Below are 16,404 nucleotides of genomic sequence, written 5' to 3' on the forward strand. Positions count from 1 at the left end.
AGATTCGCTTTGAATTGCATTGAAAGGTAAATAAACATACGTGTAGAGTAAAGTCGCAACGTCAAAGCGTTATGCTGTGCAACTGGTGGCTTATGAGACCTTCAGCCAACTCTTCACCCGTGTAAGCGCCTGGTATCTCCAGCCGGCAATTACTGCTCTGGCAGCACACCGTTTGCCGGCCCCCGCACGCCATGGCTTTTCTGAACTTGTCTTCTCCATGCTCCAGCAGTGCCGTCTGCAGCTTGCCGCACGACCTCGCATGCTTTACGAAATCCGTCCTCGACATCTCGCGCAAGTACCCCTCGCGTGCGCGCCGCACCATGATCGGGTCGTCGCCCACCGTGCCGAACGCGGCCAGGCGGCAGCCGGGGCACCAGAAACCAGCGTCGGACGAAGCGCCGTGCTGCTTCGGCCGCAGATGAGGGAAGCGCACGCACGGCGCGTTTCGCCAGGCCGGGTGGTAGCGTCGGATGTAGTAGGCGGCCCTGCTGTGCATTAGACTGGACTGGTGTGCGTCCTGCTGCCGGATGGCCAGGTCCAATATGTAACTAATGTGCTGCAGCGAGCGATTGCCGTATATTTGCCACTCGCTCAGTCTTTCGGCGTAGGCGTCGTCCTTTTTCGACATTGGCTTGCGCTCCCTCGGGGGCAGATGGAGATCGCGCCGGATGGCCGCCTCGGAGCCGTTGCGCTGCTGGAGCGCCGCCGACACGGCTGCCCGCGCGCTGATGAGGGGTCCTTGGCGGCCGTCCAGTGTTGTTGGAAACATGCGCAGCTGGGATTCCGTCAGGCGGTACCCCTGCATCACGTCCCTCAGAGGTACGGCCCAGAGCCGCGTGTCGTACGCGGCGCACATCCAGCAGCACCGCTCGCCTTCCAGCGCGAAGAAGAAAGACCCGAAGCGCCCGCAGAGCACGCATTTGTCCGAAGTCAGGATGCGGTGCAGCGCGGCGACGGTATGCAGGCCGAGCAGGCCCAGCTCGCTTAGGCCGCCGAGCGCCGTCGGTGCGTGGCGTACGAGAGCGACGTATTCGCGCGTCGAAAGAGCAATGTGCGCATTGCGGCGTGATGTGAGTGCGAACTGCATTAGAGACTCGATGTCGAGGTGCAGAGCTACGGCCGAGAGAATTTCAGCCGGTAGCCTACACAAGACACTTTTCCCCTCCTGCGGAATCAGTGCAGGGAGGTTTGCCGGCAGGCGTGGCCATTTGCTGATTTTCACTTTGTATCCTGGTGGCCGGTATGGCATATATGCGAAGCGGCAAACAATCTCATCGTCTGTCAACGAATTCATGGTTGTTTGATGCGTAGTTGCGTGGTTGGGGAATCATTGGCACAAGGCGTGTGGGCTGCTGTCGTCTTATACCAGTAGTATGTGACTCACCCGAGCCTTGTCCAGCAGCTCAGCCGATAAACAGCGTAAAATCGCCCAAAGAGCTCATCTTTAGTTGAATCCCTCCATTTCATGACTGAGCGAGAATACGTGCAGCGACTGCTATATAGCCGAATGTAAGCGCAAAGCAGTGCCAGCGCCGGATTCCGCCGGTGTTCAGCTCAGTGACTTGCGCGCGCGAGCCAAGTCTGTAATGCATTACTTAAATTACCTTGGCACCTGCTCCTCGCTCGAATAGCATATTTACTATTAGATGAAAGCCACCACGCTCGCTATCTCTTGTGGCTTAGTACTTGATAACATCTTCAAGTTCTGCCGTAGCATCTGGCCCATGCTCGAGAAGATGGCTCGCGATATCTACATACCCGGCCTCAAAAGCATCGCGAATCGGTGTACAGGCCGTAGGTAAGGGAAGATGAGCCCGAGGAGTCTTGAGAAGCAACAGCTCTAGCATTGCCTCCCGGAGGCCGACGCAGGCAATATGGAATGGGATTTGGTAGGTGCAGGCAGCGACCCAGGCCAGCGCGGTGCGGCCACGATGGTCGGCGAGAGATGGAGTTGCATTTTCCGAATCGAGCAGAGAGGCTATTATGTTGAGTCGGGTTTGGCGCCTGATGCAAGAGTCTTTTCGACCGCGCCGACTGAACGATAGATAAGCCGGCCACTGCAGGGTAGCGCAAGCCCATGTTTGAGCGCACAAGTCGTGTCTGCAGCACCAAAAGTTGGCCGCCCCACCATTCAGCTACAGTCTGCAAGCTACCTATAGTGGGTACCTATCAGTACCAGTAGTTACAGAGGTCTCAGCTAAAAACGGCTCTGACGGGTCCACTGGCAGAAGCCGCTCGGCACCGCTGAAGCTAGAAGCAGCCCGGTGGAAAAAACCTTGCTTGCCTGGCGCTTGGAAACCCGAAGCTTGGCTGGCTGGGGCGCCCAAAAGTCCAAGCTTTCTCCGCTCAGTCGTCACCACTCTGGCCTCTCTCTTCCTCCTCCCCTTCCATCTTCCGTTAGCCATCACACGATCCTCCGGTTAGCTTTTGCCTCACGAAATCCCGACACGCACTTCCATTAGCATCGCATTACAGCCGCGTTGAATTTTTCTTTGCACTCCCCCTTCTCGACTTGTCCTTGTCGCCGAGTGATCCCGAGGCCGAGGATAGATAGCACAAGCTAAGCTTCGCCCACCGCCCGCCACTTCCGTCCTCGATTCGACGCCGTCGACGGTTCGCTCATCGGCTTGCACCAAGTACAAACCCTCAAGATGCCTGCTCCCGGTGCCGATGCTCCTCTTCAGGAGCGCCTGCTCGCGCTCGCGCAGACTCTTCAGTGTAAGCACCCTCCCAAGCTGATGCCTACCGCTCGCTCCCAGCCACGTGCTAATTCGTCATCACAGTTGCTTGGTTCGCTGGGTATGTCTAGTTTTTTTGTCTCCCCGTTCAATCTGAAGCCGCGTTCCGTCTATGGAACAGACACCTCGATTCTTGACAATATAGGCATGATGCGTCGCCTGGTCCACACCGCTAACCAAGCTCCAGCCACCTAACCCTTATCGTCACTACCCTCCGTTACAGCTTCTCGTGGCTGCGCATGAACTACTACGGCGGCATGGCCGTCTTCTGCTACCGCACCTCCTTTGTCGCCGCCGCCCTCACCTACGGCATTGTCGTCTACAAGACCCAAAAGGCTCGCGCCAAGACTGGCACCCAGATGTCTGGCGGTATCGTCGGCCTCCTGGCTGATGAGAACATTCAGTACCTCTGTGCGTATCCACGTTGCAGGAATCTTGTTCATCGTGTCTCGTCAGCTAACATTTCCAGTGATGGCTCTCGTCTGGCTGATTGCCCCCCAGTACCCTCTTGCGCTCATCCCCTACTGCGTCTACTCCACCTTCAACGCTGCCACCTACGTTCGTGCCAACCTGCTGCCCGTCATCAGCCCTGCGCCCCCCGCCGCCGAAGGCGCCGCCTCGCCTCGCAAGACTTCCAGCCCGCTCGCTGACCGAATTGGCGCCTTTGTCAAGGAGTACTACGACTCGTCCATGTCCGTCGTCTCGGGCCTCGAGATTCTGCTCTGGTTCCGCATCGTTCTGTCTGCCATTCTCTTCCAGCGCCGCTCCTGGATCCTTCTCGGTCTCTACACCGTCTTCCTCCGTGGCCGCTACGCCCAGAATAGCCACGTCCAGACCTCGTTCGGCCAGCTTGCCGTCCGGATCGACTCTCTCGTGTCCGCCCAGGGCACCCCTCCCGTCGCCCGCCAGATCTGGGATACCGTCAAGAACTACACTCGCCAGTTCCGCGATGCCACCGAGCTGAGCCGCTACACCGGCGGTGCTGGCCCTGCCAAGAAGACTTCTTAAGCGGTCCAACGACGCACTGGCAGCGACGCTTTAGTCTGGGCTAGAGTTTAGGTGACCACTGCGCAACATCATGGTATAAACACTGGCGACTGGCCACTGTCTTATTCCTGAGCATGGCCCAGCTTGTCAGTGTCGCCAATCCGGCTGCTATACCAGCCACTGGTTTATGGACAAGAACAAAATGGAAACGGTTTATGAATATTCGCGCTGCAGGGTTTCAACGGTGTTTTTATGGTTCACGGTTCACGGCTCTCGGGGAAGACGCAGGCTCTTTTCTGTTTCATGTTATCGGTACACCACATAGAGATCGGTCGTTGGTGAAGATGTGGATCATCGCGATGTGGGGGTGTGATTGCCAGTTTGCCCACAGCAGGGTCAATTGGGAGGTTGGCGGTAGATGTCAAGGAGAGAGAAGAAGGAGAAAAAAGAGGGAATGCGGTGGATACTTTGTATTCGTAAATGACTCGTCTTATGAATTTGATTTTTCCTTTATACTTGGATACGTCGGCCGCCTGGCTCTTAGTGATGACTTTGTGGGGTGACTACCGGCTTGGTTAGTTATACGACTTTGGGCAAGGCGCCGAGTCAGGTCCGCGGACTGAACATGTCCGGTGGCTTATAGAGCTGTTGACCCTTTGTCTTGCCTGTTTCTGTTTATGGTTTCTTTGCTCATGATTTATTCGCTTTGGTTCTTGTGGAAAAAGCAAGATTTGTTTACCTACATTTACTCGGCTGATTGTGTTTTCGTGTGGACCAAGTTGGATGCTACAGAACAGACTCGCCCCGGCCAGCCAGCCAGCCACTAACACGCCGCCATACTCTAGCAAAGAGACAAGCATGCTGGAGAACCTCCCCAATGAGCTCATCCTTCAGATTCTGGCACACTGCTCTTCTGCCAGAGACTTGCACAGGTTCCTCACGGCGTCGCCGTGCTGTTACCGCATCTTTGCCCTCTCGCCCGAGACCATGCTGCTTTCACTCTTGCGTGGCCTGGTGCCGGCGTCCGCCTGGGGCGATTTTGCCGCCGTCTGCCATGCCGGGGCCTTTACGTGCGACGATACGGATAATGAGCAACCTGTCTTGCAGAAGCAGGATGTACCAGCGTTTCTAGACCGATACTTCAACGGGGGCTTTGGCTTCCCGACGACCAAGGCGCATCTCGTTGCGGGGCTGCGACTTCATGCCACGACTACCTACTTTATCAACGACTGTGTTGATAAAGCGGCAGAGGAAATTTCGTTTTTAGCTGAGCATAATCTTTATGGTGCGCTGGGGTCTACATTTTGTTCTGTTCGAGCGAGACAGGCCGAGGTTAGCGATGGCATTTCACAATGTACGTCCAGAAGTAGCAGCGACACCACAGACGCCGCCATGTTTGAGACCCTTTCGTCGACAGAAACGGCTCGGTTATATTGTGCCTTTTATAGACTGGAGATGCAGAGCCGCGTATTTCGCCACGGCCAGCGCTCGTTTTCCATGCTCTCCGGGCGCGAGCAACTCGACCTCTTCCTGCGGCGCCTGCCGCCCTGGGCCGTCGAGGAGCTGACGTGCGCGCACCAGTACTTTCTGTACGGCGTCTGGGACGCTCTCAAAGAATCCATCAACTGCGGGCTGGCGTCCGCTGAGAGTCCGCTGAGGCACTTTGGTACTGATCTGCCGTTTGTGCCGTCCTGCTTGCAGAGCAACCGCGCCTGGCCGTTGTTTCTCAGCGGGCTGGTGCTGCGCGGCGTCGACTTTCTCTACAATGTCCTCGTCGTGCAGCAGAATGACCGACGCTTCGGTCGTCGTCTGCCGGAAGATTCTTTGGACACTACATCGTCGGGGGAGTTGGAGGCGGGCAATATGGTGCCGCAGTTTCTCGTGTCGGCGCTGGAGATTGCGCGGTGCCGCCAGCACGCGGAAGAGGAGCCGATGAGGCCCGCGCCAGAGGAGGATGGGGAGGACGGGGAAGAAAAAGATGCGGCAGGGCCGAGTCGGGGCTTTTGTGAGCACGCATGCCGTGCAGGGGTGATCGCGGGCGGATATCTACCGATGTTGCGGTATGAGGAGCATGAGGCGCTGCGGGCGACGGGGTACGTCTTTTGGGACCGTGGGAAGATGAGGTCCGATGTCATGCGGAATGCGGTGGCAGGGGCCAATGGCATGGACCGTGAGGCATATTATGATCGCTACGGCCGCGAGCACAGGAGTTTGGTGGTAGCTCCCAATTAAGCTACACAGAGAGAGACGCTGGAGACGGGATGATGTAGATGGAAAAGAAGACACTGCTCTAACATTAGCATAGAGACGGACTTGATAGTTACAGGATGAGAACTGGGATCAAGGAACAGTTCTCAGCTGTCTTTGTACTTTTCCACGCGCCTTGTTTCTGTTCTCCATTCTCATTCTTTTTCCTCTTTCAATTTTTTTTTTTCATAAACTAAAAGCCAACAGCTACCCGCTTGCCCGCCTCTTTTCTGCCATTTTATTTCCTGCAGTATAGACTGTACATCTTCATTAACTTACAAGTCTATGCGAATAGAACCGTCTTAGTCCTCAAACCGACTAACCTGCCGACTTGGACTAAAGTTGGGCTACTAAATTATAAGATAGAAAATAAAAAAGCCTTTGCAGATCTCTGCACGCGACCAAGGCACAGACAGCCCGCCCTCGTTTTTTCAAGGCCGTTTTTTTTTTCGAGACCCAACGTGCCGCATCATCGATCTTTGGCCTGTGGAGAAGTGGTGCAAGGTACTTGCCCGGGAGGCCGCCTAGCGCGTCAGACTACAAGTACAGGGGGGCATGACGTCGATGCCCGCGGGGCATTTGTGTCTCTTGAACGACAGCAAACCGAAACAAAGAGCCATCTCTGACTTTTTTCAGCGGCTATCCCAACGGCCACAAACTCTCGCAAGCGCTTGTCGGGGAAAGGAACTGCCACGTCAGCTTTGTTGGGTCGAGACGCAGGACCGAACCACGGGGCGCCACTCCCGTGGAGCTTGATCGACTTCAACGAGCTTAGAGCTACGGCGCGTGCTTGGCAGCTTCACATCTACACCACGCTCGGCCAATGGTCCGTATAGGGTCGCTTCTGTAAAGTCTTGATATAGGGGACCTCGGAACCAGACATGGCTTCCTTTCTGCGGCAGCTCGTCGCGGGCCCGCGTAGAGGGCATTCAGAAGCCGGCCTCGACCTGTGCTATGTCACAGACCACATCATAGCAACGTGCGTCTCCCGCAGCTCACCCACCCCCCGTCTCTTCTTCGGAGACCGTGCAAGTTGTCTCACTCTGCTAACACGCCTCGCAGCTCCGGCCCCTCACACACCTACCCGCAGCGCGCCTACCGCAACCCCCTCGACCACCTCGTCACCTTTCTCGACAGCAAGCACGGCGCCGACTGGGCCATCTGGGAGTTCCGCGCCGAGGGCACCGGCTACCCCGACCACCTCGTCTACGACCGCATCTGCCACTACCCGTTCCCGGACCACCACCCGCCGCCGTTTGCGCTGATGCCGCAGATACTCGCCAGCATGCGCCGCTGGCTGCACGGCGGCGCGCTCGACGGCGGCGGCAGCACCACGGCGGAGCGGCACCCCGCGCGCGTTATCGTCGTGCACTGCAAGGCCGGCAAGGGGCGCAGCGGCACCGCGAGCGTGAGCTACATGATTGCCGAGGAGGGCTGGACGGCCGAGGACGCGCTCGCGCGGTTCACGGAGCGCCGCATGCGGCCCATGTTTGGCGCAGGTGTATCGATACCGTCGCAGCTGCGGTGGGTGAGCTACGTGGACCGCTGGACCAGGAACGGGAAGAAGTACACGGACAGGCCGATTGAGATTGTCGAGATTCATGCGTGGGGGCTGCGGAACGGCGTCAAGGTGGACGTCGAGGGCTTTGCGGACGACGGCAAAAAGATTCACTCGTTTCACACGTTCAAGAAGAGTGAGCGGCACATCGTACAAGGAGATGCGCCGACGGATGGCGGGTTTAGCGATCTAGTCTGGGACATGGCGGGCTACCCGACGGGCACCAAGGCGCCGGCGGAGGCCGAGTTTGCAGATGCCGCCAACGATGAGAACACCAGCGCCTCGACGCCCAAGAGCTCGACTGCGGATATCAAGCCTCCCATCAAGGCCAAGACAGAACTCATCCCCGAGAACCCGAAGCAGGAGACAACGGTCCCGTCTGCCTCGCGCGCCTCCACATTCTCAACCTCGTCCCGAAAGTCGACGGCCAGCCGCAAGAGCGAGGCCGAGCCCGGCGGCATGGCCGTCATCTTCCGCCCCGCAACGCCCATCCGCATCCCCAACAGCGATGTTAACATTGCCGTTGAACGGCGCAACCGCACCCACAAGACCATCGGTTTGACAATGGTGTCGTCGGTCGCGCACGTCTGGTTCAACGCCTTCTTCGAGGGCCGCGGGCCGGAGCAGGATGGCACGCCGGACCCGAGCGGTGTCTTTGCGATTGAGTGGGACGCCATGGACGGCATCAAGGGGACGAGCCGCAAGGGGAGCCGCGGACTCGACAGAATGTCGGTCGTGTGGCGGTTTGCGGATGTCGGTCATGACGGTGATGCGGCGGCGGCGGGAGCGGGACCGGATGTGGTGCCGGAAAGGGACCTGGGGCTGCGCGTGCAGAGCCCCGCGAGCGCGGATATCAGCAGGGCGAGCAGCGTACTGAGCGCAGACCTGTCGCGGTACCAAAACAAGAAGGAGCCGGCGGAGGGGAGTAAAAGCGACGATGGGGAGGTGCTGGACGGCGTCAAGACGAGTGGTCCAGAGGGCGAGGAGCTGCGATCAGAAGAGACAAAGACGTAGCTTGAGTATAAACATTATAGATATATACACATACATGTACGCTTAGCAATGAAGCTACCGAAGCGAGTGTATGTCAAACGCAGTCGTCGTTTTTGCTAGCACATGCCCATGGCAGCGTCAAGACTGGAAAGAAATAAAGACATGGCTCAAGCATAGACATTCTATATATACATACATGCACGCTTAACAATGATGCTACCGAAGCAGACACGTATCAAACACAGTCGCCCTTTTGTTGGTACAAGGTCCAAGGCAGGCGTCTAATAATGACGGCCGCGTCCTCTTTGATATCGGTCACCGCCACGGTAGCCTCCGTACGGCTCCCCTCGCCGGTCACCACGGCCTCTGTGTCCACCACCTCGATAACCACCACCACCACCACCGCGTCCATGGCCTCCTCCTCCCCCTCCACCACCACGCCCACCGCCACCGCCGTCACGACCATCTCTAGGCCCGCGCGGCTGCTCCGGCGGCGGCGGCTGCGGCGGCTGCACGGGCTCCTCCACCTCCATCTCGTACTCTTCAAACTCCTCCTTGAAGAAGACCGCCGTGGTATCCTGCTCCGTCCTGGCGGCCTCGGGGTCAAACACGAACCGCATCGTGCCGTCCTGGCCCCTCGCCGACCTGCGCACCGACGAGTCCCCCGGCCACGCCATCAGCGATGTCGTCGTCGTCGTCTCCTCTGGCCGCTCGCCCTTTTCGCATTTATTACAGTCAAACAGGAAGCGCGGCGAAAAGGAGCGCTCCGCGTCGTTGTTGAGCTGGATCTTGACATCGATGAAGCGCGCGAGGTCGAGCTGCGCGCCGAGCTTCGTGGCCTTGTGGTGCTCGACGTAGAGGTCGAGCAGGTCGAGCATCGTCTCCACGACGGGCGCGCGGTCGTACTTTTGCCTGCGGCTGGCGGCAAAGGCCTCGACGCGGGGCAGGTGCTGGCCGTTGTCGACGAGGCGCGCGGTGAGCTCGACGACGGCCATGGCCATGGAAAAGGTGGTGCGCTTGACGGGCACAAAGGTCTTGTACATGTCGATGCACATGGCGTAGGCGGTGGCGTAAAAGGCCCGCGCCGTCGGGTTGGTCGCGCCGAGGATGCTGCGCACAATCTTGACGAGCAGCTTCTGCGGGTAGCGCGTGCGGAAGTCGAAGCCAATGGTCTCGAGGATGAGCCGCTCGAGGCCAATGATTATTTTGCCGTTTTGGTCGAAATACTGGGGGCAAAAAGAAAAAAAAGGGTTAGTATGTCGAAACGCAAAGAGATAGAGACAAACACAAAGGGAGGGCAAAGAGAGCACACCTTGTCATCGGTTGGCGCGGGCTTTTCGGGATTTTTGACGGCGTAGTGCGCCGCGAGAATGTCTTTGGACTTTTTGATTGTGTCTTCGACTTTGCAAGCCACAAAGAGCGACGCGAGTGCGGCATCGCGGCAGTCATACTCGGCGTCGCGAAAGTTGAGCCGAAACTTGTGGAAATATATGCAGGCCGTGTCAAATGTTCGGACGGGACTGGGTCGAAAAGGTTAGTAGAGGGAGCAAGGCGGTAGGCCGAGGACGGGGGAGGGCTGGAGCGGCGCGTACAGTTTCAGATGCTCCCGCACATTCTCAATCAGCTGCACACCCTGCAGGCGGTAGTTATCTTCGCGCGCGGGGTCGCAGCCGTTGTTGCGGAACATGCGCCGGATGCGCGCCTCGGACGAGTACTGGTTGGAGCTGGAGATGAAGCCCGGGTGCGGTCCGACCTTGGGCGTCGCGGCGGTCGCGTTGCTGGTGCTGCTGCCGTTGGCCGGTGCCGTCGGCGCGGCAGTAGGATGTGTCATGGTTGCGTGTTTTGCTGTGAAAAAGGGGGTATCGGGTTGGAAGCTTGCAGCGTGCTGCTTGCTGGTCGTGTGGGGTGGCCGCAGCCTTGAATAAAGCGCTGGGTATCTTGGAGGAGTCTTGTTTATTGGGGTATCATATCGCGAGGGTTCTCGTTATCGGTGGTTTGGGGCAAGGAAAAGTGTGTCGTTGATGAGCTGGCAACGGCGCGACTGGCGAAAGGTCGTAAATTGATGGCGTCGAGAGTATGTCGAGTGTGAAGTTGGAAAAAGGTGTCGAGTGTGGATCGGCGACCGGAAGTGGAGCGTGGGGTCCGGAGCTCTGGGCGTGTAAGTCGTGCGACGCAACACGATCGCTACTGTCACGGTTCTATTTACTGGTCATAACAGTATGATGCTAAGTAGATTTGAACAAAGACTACTATGCACAATGTCTTCTTTCCTCGAACGTCAGAATTGACGCATGTAGTCAAATTGCACCGTCTTGTACAAAGCAAAGTACATCAGCAACAAAATCTCTTTATAAGAATTGCAACTGCACATTTTAAATGCACAAGTGGATGCACCATGTATAATTTAGCAGCAAGTGGTGGAGTCGGGGCCGCTGCCGCCAGCCCAGTCAAAGATGATGAACTTGTTAAACTTGATGTTGTTGTTGGAGTAGCTCTGGCAGCGCCAGCCCAGGCTCTGTATGCTTGTCAGCGATTTTCGGAAAGTATACTGGATCGACTGGGCTTGAACATACGCTGCAGCCGTTGCAGACCCGAACGCAGCGGTTGGTGGAAGCACGGAAGTTGTACGACTTCCAGTTGCCCGATTTGGAGCCCCTAGCAGCTTGTCAGTCACTGGACAAAGGGTAGACGAAGAAGAGATTCTCTTACAGGGACGTCTATTATAATAATGTGTTAGTGTACTGAGATGTTTGACAGATGAGAGAGAGAGAAACCTACCTTGGCAGTGCAGGAGCCGCCCATGTCGGTTCCGCTGCAAGCCTTCATCTCGACAGCGCTGGCGCAAGCAGCGAGGAAAGCGGTGGCAATAGCGAACTTCATGTTGGCTGAAGATTGATGTCCTGAATAAGAAACGTAAAGTTTGGAGTGAAGAAGAGTTGGCAGACTAGAGTTGTGCGATCTTGCTGTTTGGTTTGTGTCCTTTCCCCGGGCGTTCATCTGCTATTTATACCCGCCATCGAGCCTCTGTCTCCTTGACAAGTCAGCTCGCAACAGTCGTATTCAACAGGAGAGACCAGATTCTGTATTCAGAGCTGAAAACCTGGCCCCTCTCGAGCTGGCAATGGCGCGGTCTTGGACGCGCATCGGACCCTCGCGACAGTCGACCGCAGGATGCAGCCAAGAATCGAGTCAGCACTTGGCAGGGCAACGACTGAGGTCTTGACTGCCGGTATTGGTGGCTTTGATTATTTAAACTACACATTCAGCCTTTTGCTTCAATTTGTGGCTGCTGTATTGAGTACATGCTCGTTCGCGGAGTCGGAGCGGTCCCTCCGTATGGCATCAGGAGCGCCTTGCCCAGCGCCACCAAAGTGTCGGCGCAAGGTCGATTCCTGTCGATTGCGAGTCTAGATGAATCATCCATCTTTAGAATCAAGTGTGGCCGGGAAAAGCACACCACTTGCTGCCCTGGATTTTGAGTTTCTCGTTGTGCTCTATTCCAAGCATCCGAGCTCCGGCATGTCGCATGTTGTTCGCCGACTCTCACTATTCACATAACTACCGCACCATAGCGGACCTTGGCATTGCAACTCGAGTCCAATCAATCCTTGCTGCGAACGGGGGAGCTGAAAGAAAATAGTAGCCCACCCCCGATGCAACCCAAGAATATGCATAATCCAGTAGTTTATATCTCGCGAACAGCATCTAGACCTTCTCGATCAGGCATCGCGCGGCATCTAGGCACATCCCTTGCCTTCAGCCTCCATTTTGCTTCTTCCTTTGGGGGGGCTACTCGGCTGAGGTAGATGCGGGCTTTCAGCCCAGTCTTGGCAGAGGAATAGTATTTTGGGGACCCCGCATGGGCTTAAGAGGCGGCGCATCACACGGCGATGGACCAGTGTGATGGTGGGAAAAAATGTAGGATTCTAAGCATCTGGAGACCGCATTAGGGGTCGAGACTCTTCCCCGCGCGCGCAAGATTCGCCGAGTGGCGGCGTGTGGCTTTCGTAGGGCCCTCGGTGTGGGCGCGTAGGGAAAGGTATTAATTAGTAGTTATGGGCGACCGTGTCGAATACGCAAAATCTCAGACTAGGGAAAAGCAACTTAAGTGGTGTTTAAAACAATAACAAGACGCTAAATTTCATGTCTTTGAGCTTTTGTCCTCTTCAGCCTCCTGTAGTTGCGGGCGTGTCCGCGCCACCTGTTGGTTGGCTTCAACCACTTGCTCATGTCATTGCTTCATTGACGTACAACCCGGATTAGAACCCACATATGGGCCTGTTTCTCATAGTATTTAGACTTTTGTACATCTCCTTGCACCATATAAAGGCTGGATTAGACAGATCTTTCATTAGGTCGCCACTGTAGCCACATATATCCAAGGGAAAGTTAAACTTCAAATTCGACTATATAACGTTGTCGATTCTCCTCGGCAAGAAGAAAGATTTCTTGTTTCTGCAGTGCTTCCACACTCGCTAAAAACCTGTCGCTCCTTACCTATTTCTTATGTCTTCATGAAAAAAAAAATCCATTCTCTCCCGCCACATTCCTTTACTGCACATACGAACGCTGCTTTCAGCCAACGCTCTGATTGTTTATATATCGGAATGTATCTATTCGCTTACACCATGAGTGTTATGCGCTCATATTTACATGGAGCAGGACTTTGCTCGATCATTTGATACACTCAAAACCAAAAAAAGCACCATCAAAGTCTCACGCCTTCTGCATAGCCAAAGCCATCAACCCATGGCACCCTCTCGACACAAAATTACGAAGAAGCATACTCTCTACAACGGCCTTTCACAACTCGGTGCAAGAATTTCAAATCGTATCGACCGAAAACCGCACTCTCTTATATGGAAAAGACACTATTTTTGAGCTATCACTGTCTCGAACATTTTACAAATTCTTCACAATTCTTCAACTACGACAACCTTGCTGGCTTGCGCGTGACGGGGCATGTCGCAAGCCTGACCCGGAGGAAGGGCGTCGAAAATGTTCAATGGGTAGTCACGCCAACTCAAACTACAATCAATATTGTTTTCATATATATTTTCCTGATTATAAGGAGAGCCTGTTCTTCTTGAAAGGTCAACAGGGCTTTAGAGGCCACGGGGGGTCTCTGAAGTACGAGGGTCTACTGCTTGGAGGGTGTAGGGCTGAAGATGGGTTAGGTGTTTTTTTAACACGTCTTTGATCGGTTGGGCGGGCTGCAAAGACGCAGCCGTTGTCAAAAACAAAAGAGCGAAAAAATCTTGGAGAAAAACCTTTGGAAAGGGGACGGTAGAGCAAGTCTGGCTAGATTATAGCTAAGCTGAAAATAACACCTTTTGCCGTCAACGTTTGCGTCCGAATGCGGTCTTACTGTGTGTAGGTGAGCGTGATAAAAGACTCGCATCGAGGTAGCACCTCCCATGCTTACACCAATTGATTCCATCACGTTCTAGACTGCTGCAAGCAATTTTCTAGCTCTGTTTCACCATAATCCATTAGCTGCAACGGACTCAGGTGAGCATCTCTCACAGCAGTTCCTGCTTGGCGCGTACAGGGTACTGCCGGTGCCGTAAGTTCGAATGCACTATTTACCCAAGCATTACACATCGTGACATGCCGTCAAGGGGCGAAGGGAGCATCACGAATAGGTCCTGGTTATGACTTGTAGCAGCTTAAATCCAGAGAAGTGAAGTGTTTGATTAGCTAGCACGCTAGTATAAATTACAGCTGAAATACCATTCCCAATATGCCATCTATTATCGCTCGCCCATCGGCAAGCATTTTTCTTCAGTCACTTGTGCCACAGAACGCATGACGCTTCATCAAAACAACGTCTCTACATAAGGCTTGCATAACCAGCCCGCTGGGCCTTCTTGACAAGCGTCTTGACCTCTTGCGAACGAGCGCGGGTGGTGACCATGAGCGCATCGGGAACGTCGACAATAACCAGATCGTCAACACCCAGGCAAGCAACAAGACGGCCGGAGCCAGGAACAATGATACCACCAAAAGTCTGCTCGTGAACAACGAGATCGCTGTCGCCGAGGATACGGGGAGAGTTGGCTTCGGCGGGAAGCATCTCGGAGAGGGAAGAAAAGTCACCGACATCGTCCCAACCGAAAGTGGCGGGGATGACGGCAACCTTGCCCTCGGCAGCAGCAGGCTCAGCAATGGCATTGTCAATGGCAATGGTCTCCAGGGTAGGCCAGACCTCGGAAAGGACAGTGGCGCGCTCGGCCTCGTTGTCCCAGACCTTGGCGATCTTGACGAGACCAGCGTGGAGCTCAGGGCAGTGCTCCAGGACAAGCTCCATGAGGGTGGCAGCACGGGTGACGAACATACCGGCGTTCCAGCGGTACTCACCGGAGGCGAGGTACTTAGCGGCGGTGCGGGCGTCAGGCTTCTCCTTGAAAGAGCCGACGAGACGGGCGGTGGGAGCAGTGGGATCATTGAGAGCCTTTCCAAGCTGGACATAACCGAAACCGGTAGCGGGGTGAGACGGCGCGATACCAATAGTAACGAGGTAGCCAGACTTTGCGACGTGGGCGGCTTCACGGACGGCACCGAGGAAAGCATCCTCACCGGAAATCATGTGATCGGCGGCGAAGGAGCCAATGATAGCATCGGGGTCACGCTCGGCGAGAATGGCGGCCGCGAGACCAATGGCGGCCATGGAGTCCTTGGGGCCAGGCTCGGTGAACAGGTTGTTGTTCTCGAGCTGGGGAAGCTGCCCCTTGATGGCCTCGGAGTGAGCAGGACCGGCGACAACGGTCATGCGAGAGGAACCAGTCAGGGGTACGAGGCGGTTCCAGGTGGACTGCAGCATAGAGCGGCCGGACAGAGATACATCGAGCAGGAACTTGGGGTGGTTCTTGCGGGACAGAGGCCAGAGACGGGTGCCGGCACCACCAGCAGGAATGACGACGTAAAAGCCAGGGATCTCGTAGGCAGGAGAAGCGGTGGTGAAGAGAGGCTGGTCGCCAAGAGGGTTGAAGGTGAGGGTAGAGGCCACGCGGGGGAGAGGGGTGGCGGAGAGGAAAGGCGATGAGGTCTCCAGGCCGGGGGAAGGGTGGGAGAGGCTGAGGTTGCGGTTGTCGTACTTGGACTGTGGCGAGTCAGTATGAAGCGCACCAGTAATTGACTAAGAGTGAGCGAAAGCGACCGCAATTGAGCCGATTCTCGTGAGATGCATTTCAGGCTCAGTGAGTGAGGTTGACCCAGGCCTAGCTGGTACTGAAGTTACGAGTGGGGCACCAATATCAAGAAAGGAGTAACGCATCACCTACCACATTGTCCTGGAGAAGACGCTCCATGTTGGCATTCTGGGTACGGAGAGCAGAGCACTCGACGCGAAGCTCAGAGAGCTCAGCATTCTATAGCATGTTAGCTTATCACAACCATTGACACCTGCATGCGCGTAGGGCGGGCGCGGGAGCGCGAGCGATAGCGACAGCGATAGCGACTCCCGACGAACCCCTCAGGCGCAAAAACAGAGTACACAGGGCGCAACCCACCTGCTTGTCCAGAGCGCCCATGACCAGGCTGAGCTGGGACGCAATGGAGGCGAGAGCCGATTCGGAAACAGACGCCATGATTAAAAAGAGGTATTGTAGATTCGGCGAAGAACAAAAAGAAGGACGTTTGAGGTAGCGAGAGACGAAGAAGCGAAGGGAGCGGGTAAGGAACGTCGTCAGGAGAAAGGGAATGCGAAGAGGCAGAGTCAAAGTCGAGATGGCGCAGATTATTAGGGAGCAAAGCTGCAAAGGTGTCCACTCGACGTTCGTATTAGTGCAGTGGTGCCCAGGAGGCGCGCGCTGCAGGGAAATTTGCACCCTTGTGCCCTGTGTTAGACTTTATTAGGGGACGAGCCTTTTTCTATTGAGG

The 16,404-nt window shown here is 55.9% G+C and overlaps 7 protein-coding genes across 7 annotated transcripts; 3 read left to right on the forward strand and 4 right to left on the reverse strand.

The window, feature by feature from the left end:
• Positions 1-61: 61 nt before the first annotated feature.
• Positions 62-1,087, reverse strand: LMH87_009972 (uncharacterized protein; the record flags this gene model as incomplete). Its single annotated transcript, XM_056197058.1, has 1 exon — positions 62-1,087. The coding sequence occupies one exon, from the start codon at positions 1,085-1,087 to the stop codon at positions 62-64; it is 1,026 nt and encodes a 341-aa protein (XP_056054145.1).
• Positions 1,088-2,651: 1,564 nt separating this feature from the next.
• Positions 2,652-3,746, forward strand: LMH87_009973 (uncharacterized protein; the record flags this gene model as incomplete). Its single annotated transcript, XM_056197060.1, has 4 exons — positions 2,652-2,718; positions 2,784-2,799; positions 2,926-3,149; positions 3,208-3,746. 4 exons carry the CDS (start codon positions 2,652-2,654, stop codon positions 3,744-3,746), a joined length of 846 nt encoding a protein of 281 aa, XP_056054146.1.
• An 837-nt stretch (positions 3,747-4,583) lies between these two features.
• On the forward strand, positions 4,584-5,957 carry LMH87_009974 (uncharacterized protein; the record flags this gene model as incomplete). The annotated part of the gene is made up of 1 exon (XM_056197061.1): positions 4,584-5,957. One exon carries the CDS (start codon positions 4,584-4,586, stop codon positions 5,955-5,957), a length of 1,374 nt encoding a protein of 457 aa, XP_056054147.1.
• Positions 5,958-6,853: 896 nt separating this feature from the next.
• LMH87_009975 (uncharacterized protein) lies at positions 6,854-8,544 on the forward strand (the record flags this gene model as incomplete). The annotated part of the gene is made up of 2 exons (XM_056197062.1): positions 6,854-6,951; positions 7,035-8,544. 2 exons carry the CDS (start codon positions 6,854-6,856, stop codon positions 8,542-8,544), a joined length of 1,608 nt encoding a protein of 535 aa, XP_056054148.1.
• A 214-nt stretch (positions 8,545-8,758) lies between these two features.
• LMH87_009976 (uncharacterized protein) lies at positions 8,759-10,354 on the reverse strand (the record flags this gene model as incomplete). Its single annotated transcript, XM_056197063.1, has 4 exons — positions 8,759-8,889; positions 8,969-9,749; positions 9,836-10,043; positions 10,116-10,354. The coding sequence occupies 4 exons, from the start codon at positions 10,352-10,354 to the stop codon at positions 8,759-8,761; spliced, it is 1,359 nt and encodes a 452-aa protein (XP_056054149.1).
• A 573-nt stretch (positions 10,355-10,927) lies between these two features.
• On the reverse strand, positions 10,928-11,403 carry LMH87_009977 (uncharacterized protein; the record flags this gene model as incomplete). Its single annotated transcript, XM_056197064.1, has 4 exons — positions 10,928-11,038; positions 11,097-11,178; positions 11,233-11,240; positions 11,302-11,403. The coding sequence occupies 4 exons, from the start codon at positions 11,401-11,403 to the stop codon at positions 10,928-10,930; spliced, it is 303 nt and encodes a 100-aa protein (XP_056054150.1).
• Positions 11,404-14,356: 2,953 nt separating this feature from the next.
• On the reverse strand, positions 14,357-16,112 carry LMH87_009978 (uncharacterized protein; the record flags this gene model as incomplete). The annotated part of the gene is made up of 3 exons (XM_056197065.1): positions 14,357-15,625; positions 15,807-15,893; positions 16,035-16,112. 3 exons carry the CDS (start codon positions 16,110-16,112, stop codon positions 14,357-14,359), a joined length of 1,434 nt encoding a protein of 477 aa, XP_056054151.1.
• Between the last annotated feature and the right edge of the window lie 292 nt (positions 16,113-16,404).

Source organism: Akanthomyces muscarius, chromosome 5, assembly GCF_028009165.1.
Source record: "Akanthomyces muscarius strain Ve6 chromosome 5, whole genome shotgun sequence".
Taxonomy (NCBI): domain Eukaryota; kingdom Fungi; phylum Ascomycota; class Sordariomycetes; order Hypocreales; family Cordycipitaceae; genus Akanthomyces; species Akanthomyces muscarius.